We start from the raw sequence: 20,417 nt of genomic DNA, 5'->3' as shown, positions 1-20,417 counted from the left end.
CGGTGAGTTAGGGAGATTTTTCAGAGACAGGGTGGGGGTGGGGGGAGGGGGGAACAAGGGAGATGAAACCACAAGCACAGCAACCACAATCTCATTGAGTGACAGAACATGCCCAGAGAGCTAAGGTGGCCTCGGCTGGCTCCTAATTCTGAAGTTTCTGTCTTAACCTCAAGCTTAAAGTATCCAGATGCTAAACTTGAAAGCACTGAATAAGTGGGACAACCTTGGGGAGACTGAAAGGAAATATCACACTCTCAAAGCAACTGGGACCAGCAATGAATGCATCTTTATGAAATAATTCCACGTCAAGGACAAATTTACGTTCAGAGGCTATCACCGTGCATCGATCTGGATATGGTGTCTGAGAACCGCAGGGTCAATATGACATGTTTGTTCACAAAGGAACCAGTCTAGCAATTTTGGAGCGAACAGGGCAGACTGCAGAAACAGCCTGTTTTAGAGACAATAGCAGAGGAGTAAATTCATGCTCATTCAGAAAATACCAGGGGCTGGTTAGCAGCAAATCCTATCTGTCAAAGTCAGCATTTATTTGACCATGTTCATCAAGAAAATTCAATGGAACATACCTACGAAGGTTTTCAAAAGGTTATGTCAGTGAGGTGATAAAAGAACAAATCACTGAGATAATAAAAGCAAGTATTGTGGATTCTAGAAATCTGTCAAAACAACACAAAATCCTGGATAACCTCAGCAGGTCTGTCAGCATCGACAGAGAGAGAAAGAGTCCAAAGTCTAACTGTTCCAAAGTGTCATAACGAACTTGAACCAAACTCTGTTTCTCTCTCCAGACACTGTCAGACCCGCTAAGATTCTTCAGCATTCTCTATACCTATAACAAAATACTAGGGCATAGATTCAGAGGCACAGATTGAAAATCAGGGAATGATAGCTTTATTTTCATCCTCAGGATCACTTGAAAGAAATACCGAAGAGCCAATCCTACAACAATTTAAGCAACTTGCTGGTTTTTGTCAGTTTAAAACTATTCTCACAATCTCAGTGATAAGCCAAGGCCAAACTATTCAAACTCCAGCACTCGTTGACAACATTGTGTGATGTGCTCATCTGTTCATGGTTCTGCTTCAGCTCAACCTATTAAAATCTCAATTCCCAGGCTTCTCCACCTTCAAATGTTAATTTATATTTCCAAAAAAAAACAGAAACAAATCTCCTCAGCTGCAGTATTTCTCTGCAGACGCCCCTCAGGGTAGTGTCCTTAGCCAACCCGTCTTCAGCTGCTTCATCAATGACTTTCCCAATGATTGTGCAACAGTGTTCAGCACCATTTGCAACTCCTCAGATACTGAAACAACTCGTGTCTATTTGCAGCAAGACTTGGACAGCTGCTTGATTGGGCTGAGATGTGGCAAGTGACATCCATGTGATGGAGAGGGATAATCGTGCGCCGCAGGGCAAGAGCTATAGCTGGGGGCAGGGAAATTATGATGCAGTGAGGCATGACTTAGGTTGTGTGGATTGGAAAAACAGGCTTCAAGAGAAGAACACTAATGAGATGTGGGGATTGTTCAAGGAGCAGCTACTGCGTGTCCTCGATAGGTATGTACCAGTCAGGCATGGTGTAAAGGGCCTTGTGAGGCAGCCGTGGTTTAGTAAGGAATTGGAGTCCCTTGTGAAAGGGAAGAAGGCGGCATATGTAAAGATGAGGCGTGAAGGTTCAGTAGGGGCGATTGAGAGTTATAAGGTAGCCAGGAAGGAGCTAAAGAGGGAGCTAAGAAAAGCGAGAAGGGGACATGAAAAGTCTTTAGCTGGTAGGATTAGGGAAAACCCAAAGGCTTTCTATAGGTATGTCAAGAATAAAAGGATGACTAGGGTAGGTATCGGTCCAGTCAAGGATAGTAGTGGGAAGTTGTGTGTGGAGGCGGAGGAGATTGGAGAGACATTAAATCAGTACTTTTCATCAGTATTCACTCAGGAACAGGACACTGTTGCTGATGTGAATATGGAATCACAAATAATTAGAATGGATGCCCTGGAAATATGCAGGGAAGAGGTTTTGGGAATGTTGGAAAGGATGAATATAGATAAGTCTCCTGGGCCTGATGGCATTTACCCCAGGATCCTATGGGAAGCTAGGGAGGAGATAGCAGAGCCATTGGCCTGGATTTTTATGTCGTCATTGTCAACGGGAATAGTACCAGAGGACTGGAGGATAGCGAATGTGGTCCCATTGTTCAAGAAAGGGAGTAGGGATAGCCCTAGTAACTATAGACCAGTGAGTCTGACTTCAGTGGTGGGCAAAGTCTTAGAGAGAATGGTAAGGGATAAGATTTATGAACATCTGGGTAGGAATAACGTGATCAGGGATAGCCAGCATGGTTTTGTGAAGGGCAGGTCGTGCCTCACAAACCTTATTGAGTTCTTTGAGAAGGTGACTAAGGAAGTGGATGAGGGTAAAGCAGTAGATGTTGTGTATATGGATTTTAGTAAGGCGTTCGATAAGGTTCCCCATGGTAGGCTAATGCTAAAACTTCGGAGGTATGGCATTGAGGATACATTAGAGGTTTGGATTAGGAATTGGCTGGCTGGAAGGAGACAGAGGGTAGTAGTTGATGGATTATGTTCATCTTGGAGCGCAGTTACTAGCGGTGTACCACAAGGATCTGTTTTGGGACCATTGCTTTTTGTTATCTTTATAAATGATCTAGAGGAAGGACTTGAAAGCTGGGTAAGCAAGTTTGCGGATGACACGAAAGTCGGTGGAGTTGTGGATAGTGAGGAAGGAAGTGGTAGGTTACAGCGGGATATAGATAAGTTGCAGAGCTGGGCGGAAATGTGGCAAATGGAATTCAATGTAGCTAAGTGCGAAGTCGTTCACTTTGGTAGGAATAACAAGATGATGGATTACTGGGCTAATGGTAGGCTACTTGGTAGTGTGGATGAGCAGAGGGATCTTGGTGTCTATGTACACAGATCTCTGAAAGTTGCCACCCAGGTAAATAGTGCTGTGAGGAAGGCATATGGTGTACTGGGCTTTATTGGCAGAGGAATTGAGTTCCGGAGTCCTGAGGTCATGTTGCAGTTGTATAAGACTCTGGTGAGGCCTCATCTGGAGTATTGTGTGCAGTTTTGGTCGCCATACTATAGGAAGGATGTGGAAGCTTTAGAACGAGTGCAGAGGAGGTTTACCAGGATGTTGCCTGGAATGGTAGGAAAATCTTATGAGGAAAGGCTGAGGCACTTGGGGCTGTTCTCATTGGAGAAGAGAAGGTTTAGGGGGGATCTGATAGAAGTGTATAAGATGATTAGGGGTTTAGATAGGGTAGATACTAAGAACCTTTTACCGCTAATGGAGTCAGGTGTTACTAGGGGACATAGCTTTAAATTAAGGGGTGGTAGGTATAGGACAGATGTTAGGGGTAGATTCTTCACACAGCGGGTTGTGAGTTCATGGAATGCCCTGCCCGTATCAGTGGTGAACTCTCCTTCTTTATGTTCATTTAAGTGGGCATTGGATAGGCATTTGGAAGTTATTGGGCTAGTATAGGTTAGGTAGGACTCGGTCGGCGCAACATCGAGGGCCGAAGGGCCTGTACTGCGCTGTATCCTTCTATGTTCTATGTTCTATGTTCTATGTCATACGAATGCCAGGAAATGACCAACTGCAAAAAGACAGAATTCAACCATTGCCCTCATGACATTGAATGGAATTATCATCGCTGAATCCCCCACTATCACCTCCTGAGGGTCATCATTGACCAGAAACTGAACTGGACTAGTCATGTAAATACTGTGGCTACAAGAACTGGTCACAGCCTTGGAATTACTCTCCCACCTTCCCAAAGCCTAGTCACCATGTACAATCCACAGGTCCATAGTGTAATGGCACACACCCCAGCTGCCTGGATAAGAGCAACGCTAACAACACTCAAACCAACCAGGACAAAGTAATCCATTTGATTGGTTACTGTAACCTCAAACCTCCACTCTCTCAACCACTGATGCTTAGTAGCAGCAGTGTACAAGATACACTGCAGACATTTACCATGATCCTCAGACAATACCTTCCAAATACACAACAATTTCATTGAGAAGGACAAGAGAACACTATCCCTTCAAGTTTCCTTCCAAGCCACACACCATCCTGACTTGGAAATATATCACTGTTCCTTCAGTGTTGCTGGGTCAAAATCATGGAACTCCCTCCCTAATACCATTTGGGGCAGCACAGTGGCTCAGTGGTTAGCACTGCTGCCTCACACCACCAGGGACCCGGGTTCGATTCCCAGCTCGGGCAATGTTCTGTGTGGGGTTGGCATATTCTCCCTCTAGGTTTCCTCCGGGTGCTCCAGTTTCCTCCCACAATCCAAAGATGTGCAGGTCCGGTGAATTGACCATGCTAAATTACCCATAGTGGCAAGTGCATTGATGAGGGGTAAATATGGGGTGAGCGAGTGAGTCTGGGTGGGTTACTCTTCGGAGGGTCAGTGTGGACATTTAAGGCCAAAGGGCCTGTTTTCATATTGTATGGAATCTAATTTAGTATTGTGGGTCAACTCACAGCACATGGACTGCAGTGTTTCAAGAAAACAGAATGGTATAAATGTGGAAATTGCTAACACAATAAACGGATGAGGAAAACAGCAATAATATATTCAAGGGAAGCCAATAAACATGAGAGAGAAGAAATAGCAGGAGATATTGATAGGGCTAGACCAGAGGGATAGATGTGAGTATAAATTTCAGTTGGACTGAATGGCCTATTCCCAGGCAGTACATACTGTTTAATTACTATATCAGTGGCATGAACAGTTGATCAAACCCCAAGGCTCACTCCACCAAAAATACCAAAAATGTTTTGAGGATGTCACCAGTAGAGTGGATAAGGGGGAAGCCAATGGTTGTATTATACTGGGATTTTCAGAGGGCTTTTGGTAAAGTCCCATATAAGAGGTTAACTCATAAAATTAAAGCACATGGGAGTGGAGGTGGTGCAATAAAATGGATTGAGAATTAGTTGGTCAACAGGAAATGGTTACCCAGTGGCAGGCAGTGACTGTTGGAGTACGACAGTGTTTGGACTCTCAGCTATTCACAGTGATTTAGATAAGGAAACTGTGTCATAAGCAGTGAGAAGGATGCAATGATACTTCAGTTCAATCTGAACTATAAAGTATGTGGGCAAAAATATGGCAGCTGCAGTATACTGGAGATAAATGTAAGGTTTTTCACTTTGGTATTAAAAATAGGTAAATAGATTATTGTCAGATTAGAAAACTGGGAGGTGCAATGAGACCTGGTGTTCTTGTGTATTAGTGACAAAGTAAGCACACAGGTACAGCAAGCAGTGAAGGTAATAAATGGTACATTAACTTGCATTGTTAGAGAATTAGCGAACAGGAGCAAGGATGTCATGCTGCAATTGAGTATAGTATGCAGTTTTGGTCTCCTTATCTGAGGAAGGATATTCTGGCTATGAAGGGAATGCAAAGACAATTTACCAGACTAATTCCTGGGATGGCAGGACTGATGTATGGGGAGTGACTGGATTGGTTAGAATGATATTCACTGCAGTTTAGAAGAGTAAGTGGGGTGGGGGAACATAGAAACCTATACAATTCTAACAGGATTGACAAGGTGGATGAAGGAAGGGTGTTCTCAATGGCCAGGGAATCCAGGATGAGATGAGAAGAAAGTCTGTGGAATTCTCTGTCACAGGAAACTGCTGGTGTTGAAACACTAAAGCTGTGTGTTGAGTTTTAGGACTAAAGGGTTCAAAGGATGTGGGGAGAAGCTGGAACAGCGAGCTGAGTTGGGTAATAAACCACGATGATACTGAATGGGGGACTAAGCGCAAAGGACCAAAAAGACTACTCCTGCTCTTTTTTCTATGTTTCTAATACTCCCCAGAACTGGCTTTCCCATTACCACCACATCACATAGCTCAGTCACCACACCAATAAATCCTAATGCTGGATTCTCTGGCAAGAGAGGAACTGACATTGATACGGAGCTTTATTGTTTCATGTAGTGAATGCTTGCAAAGTGAACCAATGTGTTTGTAGGCAAATTAGTATTTATTTAATAAAAGGAATTAGTCAGGATGCATGGCCCTTATTTGTCATTGACATCAAGTCCAAATCAGAAGGCAAAACCCCTGTTGCTACAGGAGAAATGGCTGTATTAAATGAAGTGGAATTTAACAATTTTCTAATTTATTTTGGAAGTGAGAATTCATCAAATTCAGGGATGCTCAATTAAAATCCAATTCTGCTCAGATGTTAAAATAGGCAATCAAAAACACGATGAGGCCCTTGGGTTTATAAATAGAAGAGTACAAAGGGAAGGCAATTATATCAAACCTGTACAAAACTCCAGGTGGTCTCAAGACAGTGTTGTATGTCCAATTCTGGACCATACTTCACAAAAGACAGTAAGGTCTTGGAATAGGTGTGAAGAAAGTTTATCAGAGTAACACTAGGACTGCAAGACTTCACTTATTGAAAGAAGCCAAATTTATTGTTAAAGCAGAGTAAGTTAAAGGGAAATCTGATTAAGGTCTTAAGGGGTTTTAATTAGCACCAATAAGGTCAGTACATGGAGGAGACAAATTTAAGTCAACTGCTTAAAGAATCAGAAATGACACCAGTGTTTGGAACTCCTTGCAGTGAGTTATGAGGATGTGGAATATGCTGCCTGAGATGGTGCTGACAGCAGATTCAATGGTAACTTTGAGAAGGCAGACGGAAAAATAAGGAGTTGGGCAGTGGAACTCATTTATAACTCTTTCGAAAAGCTGAATATGACGGGCTCAAGTGACATCCTCCTGTGCTGCACGACCCCATAACTCTGCAATTTAAACTCTGAGAGTTTGAGTACGGTGTTTTATGTATGAGTGCTGTGAATTTACATTATTCTTTGATGATATTACTTACACACCCATGGTGCTCTCACACGCTATTAGCCTTGAGAAATATCTGCCCTTGGCTAAACTGCAACATTCCTAAAAACCAGTTTTGTCTAGCATTGTATGCAGTTTTTGACTACGAGACATTAATTCCCTTATCAAGATTTGTTGCAGCCCATCCTGACATTTTCTGAAAGGGTGTGGTGCTGACATTAAACAAATTGCAAAATTCAAATTTACTGTTTGGTTCTGTTCGCCGAGCTGGGAATTTGTGTTGCAGATGTTTCATCCCCTGTCTCGGTGACATCCTCAGTGTTTGGGAGCCTCCTGTGAAGCGCTTCTGTGATCTTTCGTCCGGCATTTGTAGTGGTTTGAATCTGCCGCTTCCAGTTGTCAGTTCCAGCTGTCCGTTGTAGTGGCCGGTATATTGGGTCCAGCTCGATGTGCTTATTGATTGAATCTGTGGATGCCTCTAAGAATTCCCTGGCATGGCACTCATCCACAGATTCAATCAATAAGCACATCGACCTGGACCCAATATACCGACCACTGCAACGGACAGCTGGAACTGACAACCGGAAGCGGCAGATTCAAACCACTATAAATGCCGGAGGAAAGATCACAGACGCGCTTCACAGGAGGCTCTGACATGACATCACTGACGATGTCACCTAGACAGGGGACAAAACGTCTGCAACACAAACTCCCAGCTCGGCGAACAGAACCACAATAACGAGCACCCGCGCTACAAATCTTCTCCCAAATTCAAATTTACTGCAACTAATTTTACTTAAGAACATTTGAATTATTTAGACTATGGCAACTTCATCTTTATATACGAACATACACATTGGGAACAGGAATAGCCAATTAGATTGTGGCTGACTGGAATACAACCTCTAACTTCCTTTCTTTCCTAAGCCTTTGACTCCCTGTTAGTCAAAAACAACAGCGTCCAACTGAACCAAAGAGCTGCACACTCTACCAACTGAGTTAGCTAGGCATTGTTAGAAGTACCATTTTTTCAATGAGATACTGAACCAAGTTAAAAATCACACAACACCAGGTTATGGTCCAACAGGTTTATTTGGAAACACTAGCTTTTGGAGCGCTGCTCCTTCATCAGGTGGTCGTGGAGAGGTGGTCTCCACAACCACCTGATGAAGGTGCAGGGCTCCAAATGCTAGTGCTTCCAAATCAATCTGTTGGACCATAACCTGGTGTTGTGTGATTTTTAACTTTGTACACCCCAGTCCAACATCAGCGACTCCAAATCTTGCTGAACCAAGGCCTTCTCAAGCAAACAAATATCCTACAGCACATTTCCCAAGAAAAGGGAGGGCCAATATTTATCCCTTAACCATCAAAAAATCAATTTAGCTGGTCATTATCACATTGCTGCCTGAAGGAAGTGTGCACAAATCAGCTGCCATTTTTCAACACTTAAAGTGACTAAAGAGGAGAGTCGTAGGTGGATAGGATAGTGAAGAAGGCGTTTGGTATGTTTTCTTTAATTGGTCAGAGTATTGAGTACAGAAGTTGGGAGGTCATGTTGCAACTGTATAGGACATTAGTTAGTCCACTTTTGGAATATTGCGTGCAATTCTGGTTTCTTTCCTATCAGAAGGATTTTGTGAAACTTGAAAGGGGTCAGAAAAGATTTACAAGGATGCTGCCAGGGTTGGAGGATTTGAGCTATAGGGAGAGGCTGCACAGGCTGGGGCTGTTTTCCCTGGAGCATCGGAGGCTGAGAGGTGACCTTATGGAGGTTATAAAATCATGAGGGGCATGGATAGGATAAATAGACAAGGTCTTTTCTCTGGGGTGGGGGGTCCAGAACTGGAGGGCATAGTTTAGGGTCAGAGGGAAAAGATATAAAAGGGACCTAAGGGGCAACTTTTACACGCAGAGAATGGGGTGTATCTGGAATGCTGAAGGAAGTTGTTGAGGCTGGTACAATTACAACATTTAAAAGGCATCTGGATGGGTATTTGAGTAGGAAGGGTTTGGAGGGATATAGGCCAAGTGCTGGCAAAGAGGACTAGATTAAATTGGGATGTCTGGTCGGCGTGGACAGGTTAGACCAAAGGGTCTATGACTCTATAAAGGTCTTTGAGACATCCCGAGATCATGTGTGATCAATGCAAATGATCTTTTTAAAAGCATTGTTAGCAATTTCCCAGGGTTGGCATCACAGCTGAATCATCTGTCCTCCCTTTTGTATTATATCTGAGGGATTTCTAGTACTTTCTAATCCATGGGATGCTGAGGTCAACAGTGGTATGCCTGCTGATATCAGCTAACTCAGCACTGACTTGAAATTGAATCAAAGCTCTGGTTACATAGCTCAGCTACTCCTCAGGGTGCATCCAGCAACCCCCTTCTAATCACATCAAATCAACCTCGATAGAGCTGTTGGAAAGAAGCTAACTGCAGATAACCGAACCAACTCAAATCTTAGTGCAGAGTTTCAGCCACATTTCTCACTCGAACTCCCCTCCAAAGTCTCAAGCTCTACGCCTGCACAAATTTCAAACTAAAAGCTGTACTGCATGAGGGGTTCTTGTGGTGAAAGTTAATGGGATAGGGGCTGTGTTGGATATGTAACTTTAATGCTTGCAGTGGAATCCTATCCAGGTAACTTCTTTTAAGAGCACAAAGTAGTTTGAAATCAAGTGAGGCTCTGCTGGGAACATACATACCCCACACTGAGGCAGGAGGCAGCAAAAACTGGGGAGTTTCTAATCGTGACTCGATACGAAATTTGACATCTAAAGTTAACCATGAACCTTAACGCACAGAATTTATAACCACTTACTAAGCAAATTTGCATATCTTGTGGTAGATTATTTTACCACCCTCAGGCATAGACGTTTCTTAAAAAAAAAATTCCATATCCATCAAAAGTCCACACTGTTTTCAACATTTGTTGAGTCAGGACCTGTTCTGAAACGATCTGTATTCACCCAAAGGATCTGTAGAAACTACATTCTTATGCAGGAGATACTCAAAATAATCTCTCTCAGATCAGATATTTAATGGTTCAATCAACTGAATGCTTATCTGATCCTCAGTCACCAGGATGAAAAGCCTGGAAATGTGTGGTTGAGGTGAGATATCATCTGTCTTTTAGTGCATTTGTCACCTCGCTGTGGTCCTGCTCCAGGAGTGAGAGTCAGAAATTCGCCTTTGCTTGGATGTGCTTCCTGGGTGGTGGTGGTGGTTGGATGGTGGTGGTGGTGGTGGGGGGGGGGAGAGACAGCCCTTTAATTGCCTCTCGCTATTTAACAATGGCATCTACTATGATTACTGATCCTGCACAAATACAAATATTACATCAAGACAACAAATGGGGTGGGTATTTCTTTTATTTAGTGAGACAAATCCAATTTTTTTCTTCATTCATTCATTCATGGGAGGTGGGTTTCACTGGATAGGCTCCCATTTTTTACCCGTCCCTGATTTAGAGTCAACAATACTGTTGTGGGTGTGGAGGCACACACCAGACAGACCAGGTAAGGATGGCAGATTTCCTTCACTGAAGGATAATGGTAAAACCTTCATTGTTATTTCAACTAAGAGGCAGGGCATTGAAACTACAACTTTTTGTAATGGCCAGTCTCGCATTAGTATGAACAGCAAAAGGGATTAACTGACAAGTAGATTACTTCGCCTTCAAATGATAAGAAAAAAATGATATTCTCTACAGTTGGATGAAGTCAGATTCTTGCCATCGCTATTTAATCAAATTTGATAGACCTGTTGATGACTTCCAACTGTACTCTCCGAGACTTATGTTGGGGTGGGTATCCTATATTTGGTCCAATTGTCTTTCCATTACTAGACTAGGTCAAGGTGGCTCAGTATTCTGAAGATTGGGCAAAAGGTATTTTCTGGTCTGACTACTAACTTGACTGGGTTTTTAGAAGAGGTGACAAAGAAGATTGAAGGCGGCAGAGCAGTAGACGTTGTCCATATGAACTTCAGCAAGGCATTCAACAAGGTTCCCCATGGTAGACTGGTTAGCAACCTTAGATCACATGGAATCCAGTGGGAGCTAGCCAAATAGATACAAAATTGGTTTTAAGGTAGGAGCAGTGGGTGGTGGTAGAGGGCTGTTTTTGAGACTGGAGGCCGATGACCATCATTGTGCCAAAAGATCCACGCTGGGTCCATTTTATATAAAATGATTTGGATGCGAGTATAGGAAGTAGGACTGTAAGTTTGCTCACTGAGCTGGTAGACTTTTTTCTCTGACATTTCATCACCATGCATCAGTGAGCCTCCCATAAAGCATTGGTGTTCTGTCCCACTTGCTATTTATCAGTCTCGGTTTGTTGTGGTGGGCGATGTCATTTCCTGTTCTGCTTCTGAGGGGTCGGTAAATAGGGTCCAAATCTATGTTTGTTAATGGAGTTCTGGTTTGAATACCAGGCCTCGAGGAATTCCTGAGTGTGTGTGTTTGTTTAATCTGTCTCAGGATGGATGTATTGTCTCAAACTGGTACCCCTCTTCATCTGTGTGTATGGATAACAGTGACAGTTGGTCATGTCTTTTTGTGGCTAGTTCATGTTCATGTATCCTAGTATTAACAAACATATAGATTTGGACCTGTTTACTAACCTATCAGAAACAGAACCGGAAATCGATATCACCCACCACAACAAACCAAGACTGATAAAGCAAGTGGGACAGATCACCAATGCTTCAGCAGAGGTTCACTGATCATGTTACCGAGCATGTTGACGAAACATCGGAGAACATATCTCCCAGCTCAGCGAGCAAATTTATAACCTGAACCACAACCTGAGCTATAAATCTTCACCAAACTTTCAAATATGGTTATGGTTAGTAAGTTTGCCAATGGCACCAAAATTAGTGGTGTAGTGGATAGTAAAGGTTATCTCGGAATACAAGGGGATCTTGATCAGATGGGCCAATGAGCCTAATTTTGGCAAATGCAATGTAACTTAGATAAATGTGAGGTGTTCAGGTATGGTAAGGCAAACCAGGGCAGAACATATGTAGCTAATGGTCAGTGCATAAGATTGGAAAGTCATATTGTGACTGTACAGGACATTGGTGAGGCCACGTTTACAATACGGTGCTCAATTCTGGTCACCTTGCTAGAGGAAAGATATTGTTAAATTTGGAAGGATTCAGAAAAGGTTTAAAAGATGTTGTCAGAATGGAGGGTTTCAGCTATAGGCTGAATAGTCTGGGGCTTTTATCCCCTGGAGTGTTTGAGGCTTAGGGGTGACCTTATAGAAGTTTATAAAAACATCAGAGGCATGGATTGGGTGAATAGCCAAGGTCTTTTTCTCCCATCGTAGTGGAGACCAAAACTAGAGGGCATAAGTTTAAGGTGAGAGGGGAAAGATTTAAAAGAGACCCAAGGGGCAACCTTTTCACACAAAGCATGGTGCGTATATGGAACAAGCTGCCAGAGGAGTTGGTGGAGGTGGGTACAATTACAACATTTAAAAACAATCTGGATTGGTATATGAATTACAGGGGTTTGGAGGAATATGGACCAAATGCAGGAAAATGGGACTGGATCAATTTAGGATATTTGGTCGATGCAGACGAATGGACCAAAGGGTGTGTTTCCATGCTGTATAACAATGACTACGGCTGATATGAAACTTAACTCTATACTCCTTTCACATCTACATAACAACTATTTCACCTTGGATAGAAAATTTAAATAAAATAGTTTTTTCCCCACTGTATGTTACTGAGTCTTTCATCCACCCAAACATTGCTGTTGCTTTCCAATATTGTGCTTTTCATATCAAGGCCACAACTATGCTGTCCTGTCCAGGTGAACACAGTTGTTCTTTCCATGGAGGGTAAGCACTGCACTCCTGTCTTCGAGAATACACTGTCAAGAGTGTGGCACTGGAAAAGGACAGCAGGTCAGGCAGCATCCGATGAGCAGGAGAATCGACATTTCAGGCATAAGCCTAACATCAGGAATCAGCCTTCCTGATGAAAGGCTTATGCCTGAAACATTGATTCTCCTGGGGTGGCACAGTGGTTAGCACTGCTGCCTCACAGCACCAGGGACCCAGGTTCGATTCCAGCCTCAGGCAACTGTCTGTGTGGAGTTTGCACATTCTCCATGTGTCTGCATGGGTTTTCTCCAGGTGCTCTGATTTCCTCCCACAGTCACAAAGATGTGCAGGTCAGGTGAATTGGCCATGGGAAATTGCCCAGTCTTAGATACATTAGTCAGAGGAAAATGGGTCTGGGTGGTTTACTCTTTGGAGGGTCGGTGTGGACTCGTTGGGCCGAAGGGCCTGTTTCCACACTGTAGGGAATCTAATCACACTCTCCCCTCTGATCTGCAGTCCACACATTCCCAGTGGAATACTCTATCCAGTTTCCTCCTTGCCTCTTGCTGCTTTCACAACAGCTTCAGAATCTTCCCCATGAAGACTTCTGTTGCCCATTCTAGCTTCTGCATTTCCTCTATTTCGCAAGTGATAGGCTCTTTACGGGTGCCTCCTGTGAATCTATATAACTGGGAATTCTGTCGGGGCACAGCTCAACAGTAGCTACATAATATAAATATTTTCTTGGAAGGAATGACCTGCTTCTACTCCTATGTCTCACGGACAGTGATTGTTCCAATCAAAGCTACAGCCAGATTAAGACCTAAAATTCAGGGAGAGAAAACATTCTGGCCAGTAACTGGCATTTATCTGTGACATGTATCAAAACCAAAACAAAACACTTGAATTTGTATAGTTTGATTTTTGACCTCAAAAGTGTTCCCCAACTAGTGGAATATTTTTGAACAGTAGTCACTATAGCAATGCAAAAACCATTGAAGCTGATTTGCACACACTAAGTTTCCACCAACAACAAGGTTAATAAAAGAACATTAATATGAAGATGTGGGTGTACTGTATCTTTAAGAAAGATAAAAGCTCGCAGAACTACCTGATGGCACCAAGCATTCTGATCAAGACACAATGTAACCTTTTGGTCCAGCAGTTAGGGTAACTGGTTGCCTGGAGACAAAAACAAATTTAAATTAGGCCAATCCCTTTAAATTATACCCCCAAAAGAAACCAAACTCCAATCAAGTTTGAATTTAGTATATTGATAATATTAAAAATGAATGACACAATCCGATGTTTTGGGGAATAAGACCAGGAAAACTTGGACAGTTGAGAGAGAATTGCCAAGCCACCAGCATGTACAGACTGTCTGAAAATTTACTCTCTTTAAAGGTACAATTATCTATCAAACACTTGTGAAAGAGAAATCCTAAGAAGAAAATTTGCAGAAGCAGAAACAAAGCGACGATTCAGCAGCTGCCTGGGTTTGAAATTTGAATTTTGGTAAATCTTAATCATGAGTTTTATAGAGCTAGTATTGTAGAGGGGAAAGTAAAAGATAGGGTTAGATAAACAAGTTGTAAATAGTTGTTAGTCTTTTACTTTAGCTAGTTCTTGGCCTCTCAAATTTTCAGATTACTGCATGGGGTAAATCTTTTACGTTATTGATTTTAAAGTTAACAGAGGGAGTTTACCCTGTGTTGTAGCAGTTTGGGGGCTCATTTGAGATTTAAGGGGCTTTCGTCCACAATTTGACCAGTTTGGGTCTTGGATTTGTGACTTGAACTGGTTTAGACAGATTTGAATAGATTTGGGGTACGAAACATGCCAGCAGATTTAAACACTTGCAGGTTAGTGCCCTAGATCTTTAAATACAATGTAGATGAGTCAATTTGTTTAATTTCAGTGACTTGTGTTGATTAAATTGAGAGAGAGAAATGGCTCTTAAAATTGTTGAAGAGGTTCTGGGACTTGAATATGATTCTCAAATTTGCCAAGAAAGTTTAGAAGGAAAAAGATTATACTTTTAGAATTAGCAAGTAAGTTAGATATGGGTATAAACTAGGACAAAAGTAAAGGTGAAATTGGAAGAGAATTACTCAAAAGCTTGGTGCCATCAGGTAATTCTGCTAGCTTTTAACTTTCTTAAAAGGTACAGTACATCCACATTTTCATAACAATTGGAAAAATTCAGCATCTATGGAAACAGAATCAAAGCTTTGAGTTGAAAATGACTTTGATAGATAACAATTCTAATGTCATTGCCTGACCAGAAATCCACAAAGGTCAGTGAATAGGGGTGATAGGATAACAGGGTTCACTCAGTTGAAATACAGACCATTGCCTGGGAGAGGGATGGATTCATTTACAATGAAATAAAGTTTGGAGCAGTAACTGTAAAAAAAAGGCTCCAATCTTCCCCATACATAACTGTAGGAATTTTCTACTAATCCAGTGCTGGATTAGTAGCCTGATCACTCTGTAACAGTGGAGCAGTAGTGCTGGGGAGGTAGAACCAGGGTTCATTAATGTTTGAGGGAAAATCAGTGATGATGTTGCTGAGATCTCAGATAACTTATCATTCCTGTGCCATTTGATAAGATCATGGCTGATTTGACTGTCACTTCAACTGTATTTTGTCTCTGTTCCTTATATTCGTAGCTTCTTGACAATCATCTAGCTCAGCTTTAAAAAATGTTAATGACCCTGCCCTCGCTGCTCGCTGAGGAAAAGAATTCCAAAGAAACAACCTTTTGAAAGAAAAAGTTCTCCTTCCCCCCATTTTAAAAGACAGACGTCAACTTGAAAGCCATGTTCCTTAGTTTCAGCCTTTTCCACAAAGGAAACATTCTCTCAATAATCATCCTGTTCCAAAAGGACAATCTCTCATTCTTCAAAACTCCACTGGACACAAGCCCAGCATGTCTGACCATTCCTTCAACTCCGAATCCACTGAATTAATCTTATCTGAACTACTCTTAAAGCATTTTTATCCTTTTTGAAGGAAGGAAACCAAATATGCACCCACATTCCAGAGTGATCTTATCAATGTCCTCTACAATCGTAGCAAAACCTCCTTTTGTTAATATTGCATTCCTCTTGCAATAAACACCAACGTTCCATTTAATTTCTTTTGCTAGCCATTTACTTTTCATGTGCTAGGACATTCAGATCCGCCTTAACTACAAGAGTTCTGCAATTTCTCCCTACTTATGTAGTCCACTGCTTTTCCTCCTGTTGCCAAAGTGGAAAGTTAGACAGGCAGGAGGCTGGAAGAACACAGCAAGCCAGGCAGCATCAGGTGGAGAAGTCAACATTTCAGCTCTAACCTTTCTTCAGGACTGGGGGCGGGTGTAGGGGGAGCTGCAGATAAAGAGGGTGGGAGGACGGGGTAGTGAAGTGGGGATAGGTGAAGACAGGTAGAGGGTACAACCTGGTTGGCTAATGGGAGGAATGAATCCGATTGGTATCAGGGAGCAGTGGAATGGGGGGTGTTTGGGAAGGGATTCAGGGGATGGAAAGGGAGGTTATTTGAAATTGGAGAACTCGATGTTGAATCCTTCGGGCTGTAGGCTGCCCAGGTGGAAGATGAGGTGTTCCTCCATTAGGCGCTGTGGTTTGTTGTGGCAATGGAGGAGGCCAAGGTTGGTCATGTCGGAAAGGGAGGGGGATGGGGAATTGAAATGGGCGGTGACTGAGAGGTCTCGTCAGCCCCTGCAGATCTGGCTGAGATGCTTGGCGAACAGCTCCCCAAGTTTACATTTGGTCTCCCCAATGTAGAGAAGACCACATCAGGAGCACCTGATGCAGTAAACTAGGTTGCAAGAAAGGCAGGTGAACCTGTGTCTCACCTGGAATGACTGGTTGGGGCCCTGGTTGGAGGTGAGGAAGGTGATGTACCGGCAAGTTTTGCATCTTTCCTGGTTGCAGGGGAAGGTGCTGGGATGGGTGGGTTGGTGTGGGGGAATCTGTGGTGCAAACCAAGGACTGTTAAAGAGAACAGTTCTTGCTGAAGACAGAAAGGGGTGGGGAGGGGAAGATGTTCTTGGTGGTGGGGTCTAGTTGGAGTTGGTGGAAGTGTTTTAACGATGATGTGTTAGACGCAGAGACTAGAGGGGTGGTAGATGAGGAAAAGGGGGACTTTGTATTTATTGTGGAGGGGGTTTTAGATCAGTGGAATGGGGAATGGAGTTGGTGCAGTTGAGGGCTGTCTGGATGACAGAGGGAGGAAAAGCACATTGTTCAAAATAGGTGGACATCTGGGATGCTTGTGGAACGTCTCCTTGTCCAATCAGATGTGGCAGAGGTGTAGGGACTGGGAGTTCAGGATGGAGATTTTGCAAGATACTGGGTGGGAGGTGTAGTTATGGGAGTCTGTGGGTTTGTAGTAAATTTTCCCACATTATTCTTCAACTGCCAATTTTTTGCCCACTCACTTCAGCTATCGAAATCCTTCAGTAAACTCTGTCTTATTCACCAGCTTACTTTCCTATCTTTGTGTCATCAGAAAATGTAGCAACTATACATTCATTCCCTTCATCCAAGATACTTGTATGGGTTGTAAACAACAGAGGCCCCAGTATTGATTCTTGTGCCACTCTACTGAATACAGCTTGCTAACACAAAAATGACACATTTATCCCTACTCTGTGCTCCCTACTAGTTAACCAGTCCTCTAACCATATTAATAATGTTACCCCCAGACACATTTTTTAACCAATTTGTTCAGAATGTTAATAAACACCTCTGGAGCAGATGAACTCTTTTTGAGTGGTAACCTTTAATATTGCACACAATCAAATTTGCTTTAAAAAATTCAAGCACATGCTGCCAATAGAAACTCCTTTATCCACATGACCTGTCCTCGAAGATTTCAAATTAGTCCAACATGATTCCTCTTCGCAAAATCATGTTGAATCCGCCTAATCTCATTAAGATTTTCTAAGTATTTTGCTGTAACCCTATTAATAATAGATTCTAGCATTTTACAACAGATGGCTTGTTAGACCTTTCACAAAGGAGTTGCATTTTCCAATCTTACGTAACCTTTCCAGAACCAACAGAACTTTGGAAAATTAAAACCAATGTGTCTATCATCTTCATAGCGTTTTCTTGAGGATCCTCGGACAAAGACCAGTATGTTCTAGTAACAGGTCACTCTTTAGTTGTGGCAGTGTTCTCACAGCACCCTTTCCCTGGTGATTGCAACTGCTTTAAGTTCCTCTGTCCCTTTCACCTCGTTTGATTTACAAGAATTTCTAAAATGTTATTTGTATCATCTAGAATGAAGACAAAAAAAACTGTTCAACAGTTCTGCTCGTTGCTTCTTTAAAATTATTGATTTCCAGGTGAATGCAAAAAACGATGGCACTATTCCTACTGTCTTGACTAACAATTCAGCTACGTCATCAAATGCAATTAACTAGTCAATTATTTCATACTTGTGGGGTCTTGCATGCAAAAGAATAATCCATGTATTGGCTTACAAAGCAACAATGACTTCATGACAGAACTAATTAACTGTGATACTCTGAGATGGCCTGGGGATGCGAAAGGTGCTACATAAATGCAAGTCTGCTATTTCTCACCACTAGGCTGAGATTAAACCAGCGCAGCTTCTGTATTCTGCACAACCAATTGGTGACTAGCACAGGATCATAAAGCACACATAACAACCATTACGTTAACTTTTTCTTTTATTGTGGCAGGGAAATCTTTTAAAAATAGGAAACTCAACATACTACAGAAGACACAAACAGTGGTGCCAATCACACTGGGGCGCCACATGCAATGTTATCCTTGCTGGCACATCCCACCTTCCTGAAGCACAACACAATCTCAACTACAATTCAATTCATCTCATCACTAAATGAATGATCCTCTTCACAAAACAATTCTCCTCAGCACCAAACTAGGGCTTGCCAGCACTGTGGATTTGACTAGCTATTTGTGGTCTTGTCAAATTCTTTTGTCGATTTAACTGGGAGATGGGATTCTGCAGTTCTATCACCTCTGTGACTACTTTAATTATAGGGCATTGTATGACATTTTTAAATTTAGAAACTGTAATAAAAATGGGCAATAATCAAACAGATGCAATAAATGAACTTATAGTAATCTCTGGGACAACCAGTCTTCTCAATGGCCACAGAAGCAATTCCAGGAAGATAGACACCAACTAAATTCAAGGTGACAAAACACCAGTGATTGTGGGAAACTTTTCTATGGTTCAGAAAGCATTTGTAAAGAGTGGGTTTAGGAGCCAGCTTCACCAGAAACACTAACTTTTTCAGTTTTCAGAAAGCAACGTTCACAGTTCCTCAATACATCAATCTAAATCCATGGAAATTAAATATACAGAAGGTGAGAGATAAAGATGTACATATATTGAAATGGACCGCTGCACTTTGACCTTGCAACTCAGGCATTAAGTCATATTTATTTAATGAAGAAAAATAAATATCCCTTAAGAGGGACCAAGAGCAGGCTGGATTAAGTACAGCATACAGCACTTTTAAATTTCTGTACCTTTACTTCCACCCCTTCATAATTTCAACTTGGTAGCACTGAATCTCAAACTGGCCATGGGGCTGTAGGTTGGGCTAAAAGAGTCCATTACGCTGGCACCTCTACAAATGTGTAAAAAGAAAATCCTTCTAACTTATATAAACAGGTAGAATAAAAAACGAGTACGATACTAATCAAGTAGTACAACTAACTGGAATGGAAAGTTTTTGTATTTGTTGAATTCATTCTTTCTTGTCTTCACTCTCAGGTGTAGGCTCTGGCATGGTTTCCTCTGCCATGGCACTATTACTCTCTGTACCAGAGGTGCTCTCGCTTGCTCCTTGCTCCACGCTGCTGTCTGTCATGTCTTGACATCCCTCTTTGTCTTCTGGAGTCGCTGTGCTCTCTTCACTACTCTGTTGGGTTTCTGGTGTTTCATCATTACGTGGCTCATCTGTAAATAAGAATGCAGATTTTAGTCACAATTTCCTTCAGTTAAACAGAGGAAAGCCCAAAGTCACCAACTTCAGACCCCTATCATACATTCCAATGAGGTGGTTGCAAAATTTGTATGGCTCACTTCAAAACGAAGCAGGGGTGTGCTCGTGGTGGCTTTTTAACTGGTCTTTCATCTTGAAGCTGCCAGAGAGACATCATTCAGAATAAACCGGCAGCTGCATTTGTCTGCAAAACAGCAAGTATCCTTCAAAAATAATCCCTTGACTGTAAAGCCCTTTGGCTTGTCCTGAGGATTTGAAAAGTCCCATGTAACTGTAAATCTTAAAATAAAAAGGATTGGGTCTGATTGGCTGTGACTCTCCACACCTCTTCATAGGCTATCAAAGTCATCAAGTGTACTGGTTCTTGGTCTTGTACTAAAAGAGCACACTTGGCTCCTGGCTCAAGCCCCTGAGTGAGGTTTGAACATACAATTGGCTAATCCAACTGCAAGAGCTCTAGAATGCAAAGTTAGTATCATCCAGATTTACATTATTTCTAAAAAATAAAGGTTAAAGATCAGGGCCAAGAATAATTGTATAGCCTCTTCTAATTACCATGACTTTAGCAAAGAAGGCGGAAATCCTGGAGAAACAGTGCAAACCGTCTTTTACCAACATTTAAGAAAATTCTAACACGTCAGCTCAGTTTTTCTCCATGTAATTAAGTTAGAAGGA

At 42.2% G+C, this 20,417-nt stretch overlaps 1 protein-coding gene across 3 annotated transcripts in view; it reads right to left on the bottom strand.

Moving 5' to 3' along the window:
* Positions 1 to 18,413: 18,413 nt before the first annotated feature.
* The window catches only part of smarce1 (SWI/SNF related, matrix associated, actin dependent regulator of chromatin, subfamily e, member 1), a 61,512-nt gene continuing 59,508 nt past the window's right edge, over positions 18,414 to 20,417 (bottom strand). For all 3 annotated transcript variants that reach the window (XM_060848756.1, XM_060848755.1, XM_060848757.1), the window contains one exon: positions 18,414 to 19,696. In XM_060848756.1, coding sequence (XP_060704739.1) covers positions 19,485 to 19,696 — 212 coding nt within the window. In that variant the 3' untranslated portion in view covers positions 18,414 to 19,484. The remainder of the gene's footprint in view (positions 19,697 to 20,417) is intronic.

This window comes from Hemiscyllium ocellatum, chromosome 32 (genome assembly GCF_020745735.1).
Source record: "Hemiscyllium ocellatum isolate sHemOce1 chromosome 32, sHemOce1.pat.X.cur, whole genome shotgun sequence".
Classification (NCBI taxonomy): domain Eukaryota; kingdom Metazoa; phylum Chordata; class Chondrichthyes; order Orectolobiformes; family Hemiscylliidae; genus Hemiscyllium; species Hemiscyllium ocellatum.
Note: the sequence above shows the minus strand (reverse complement) of the source record. Positions and strands in the feature narration are given on the sequence as shown.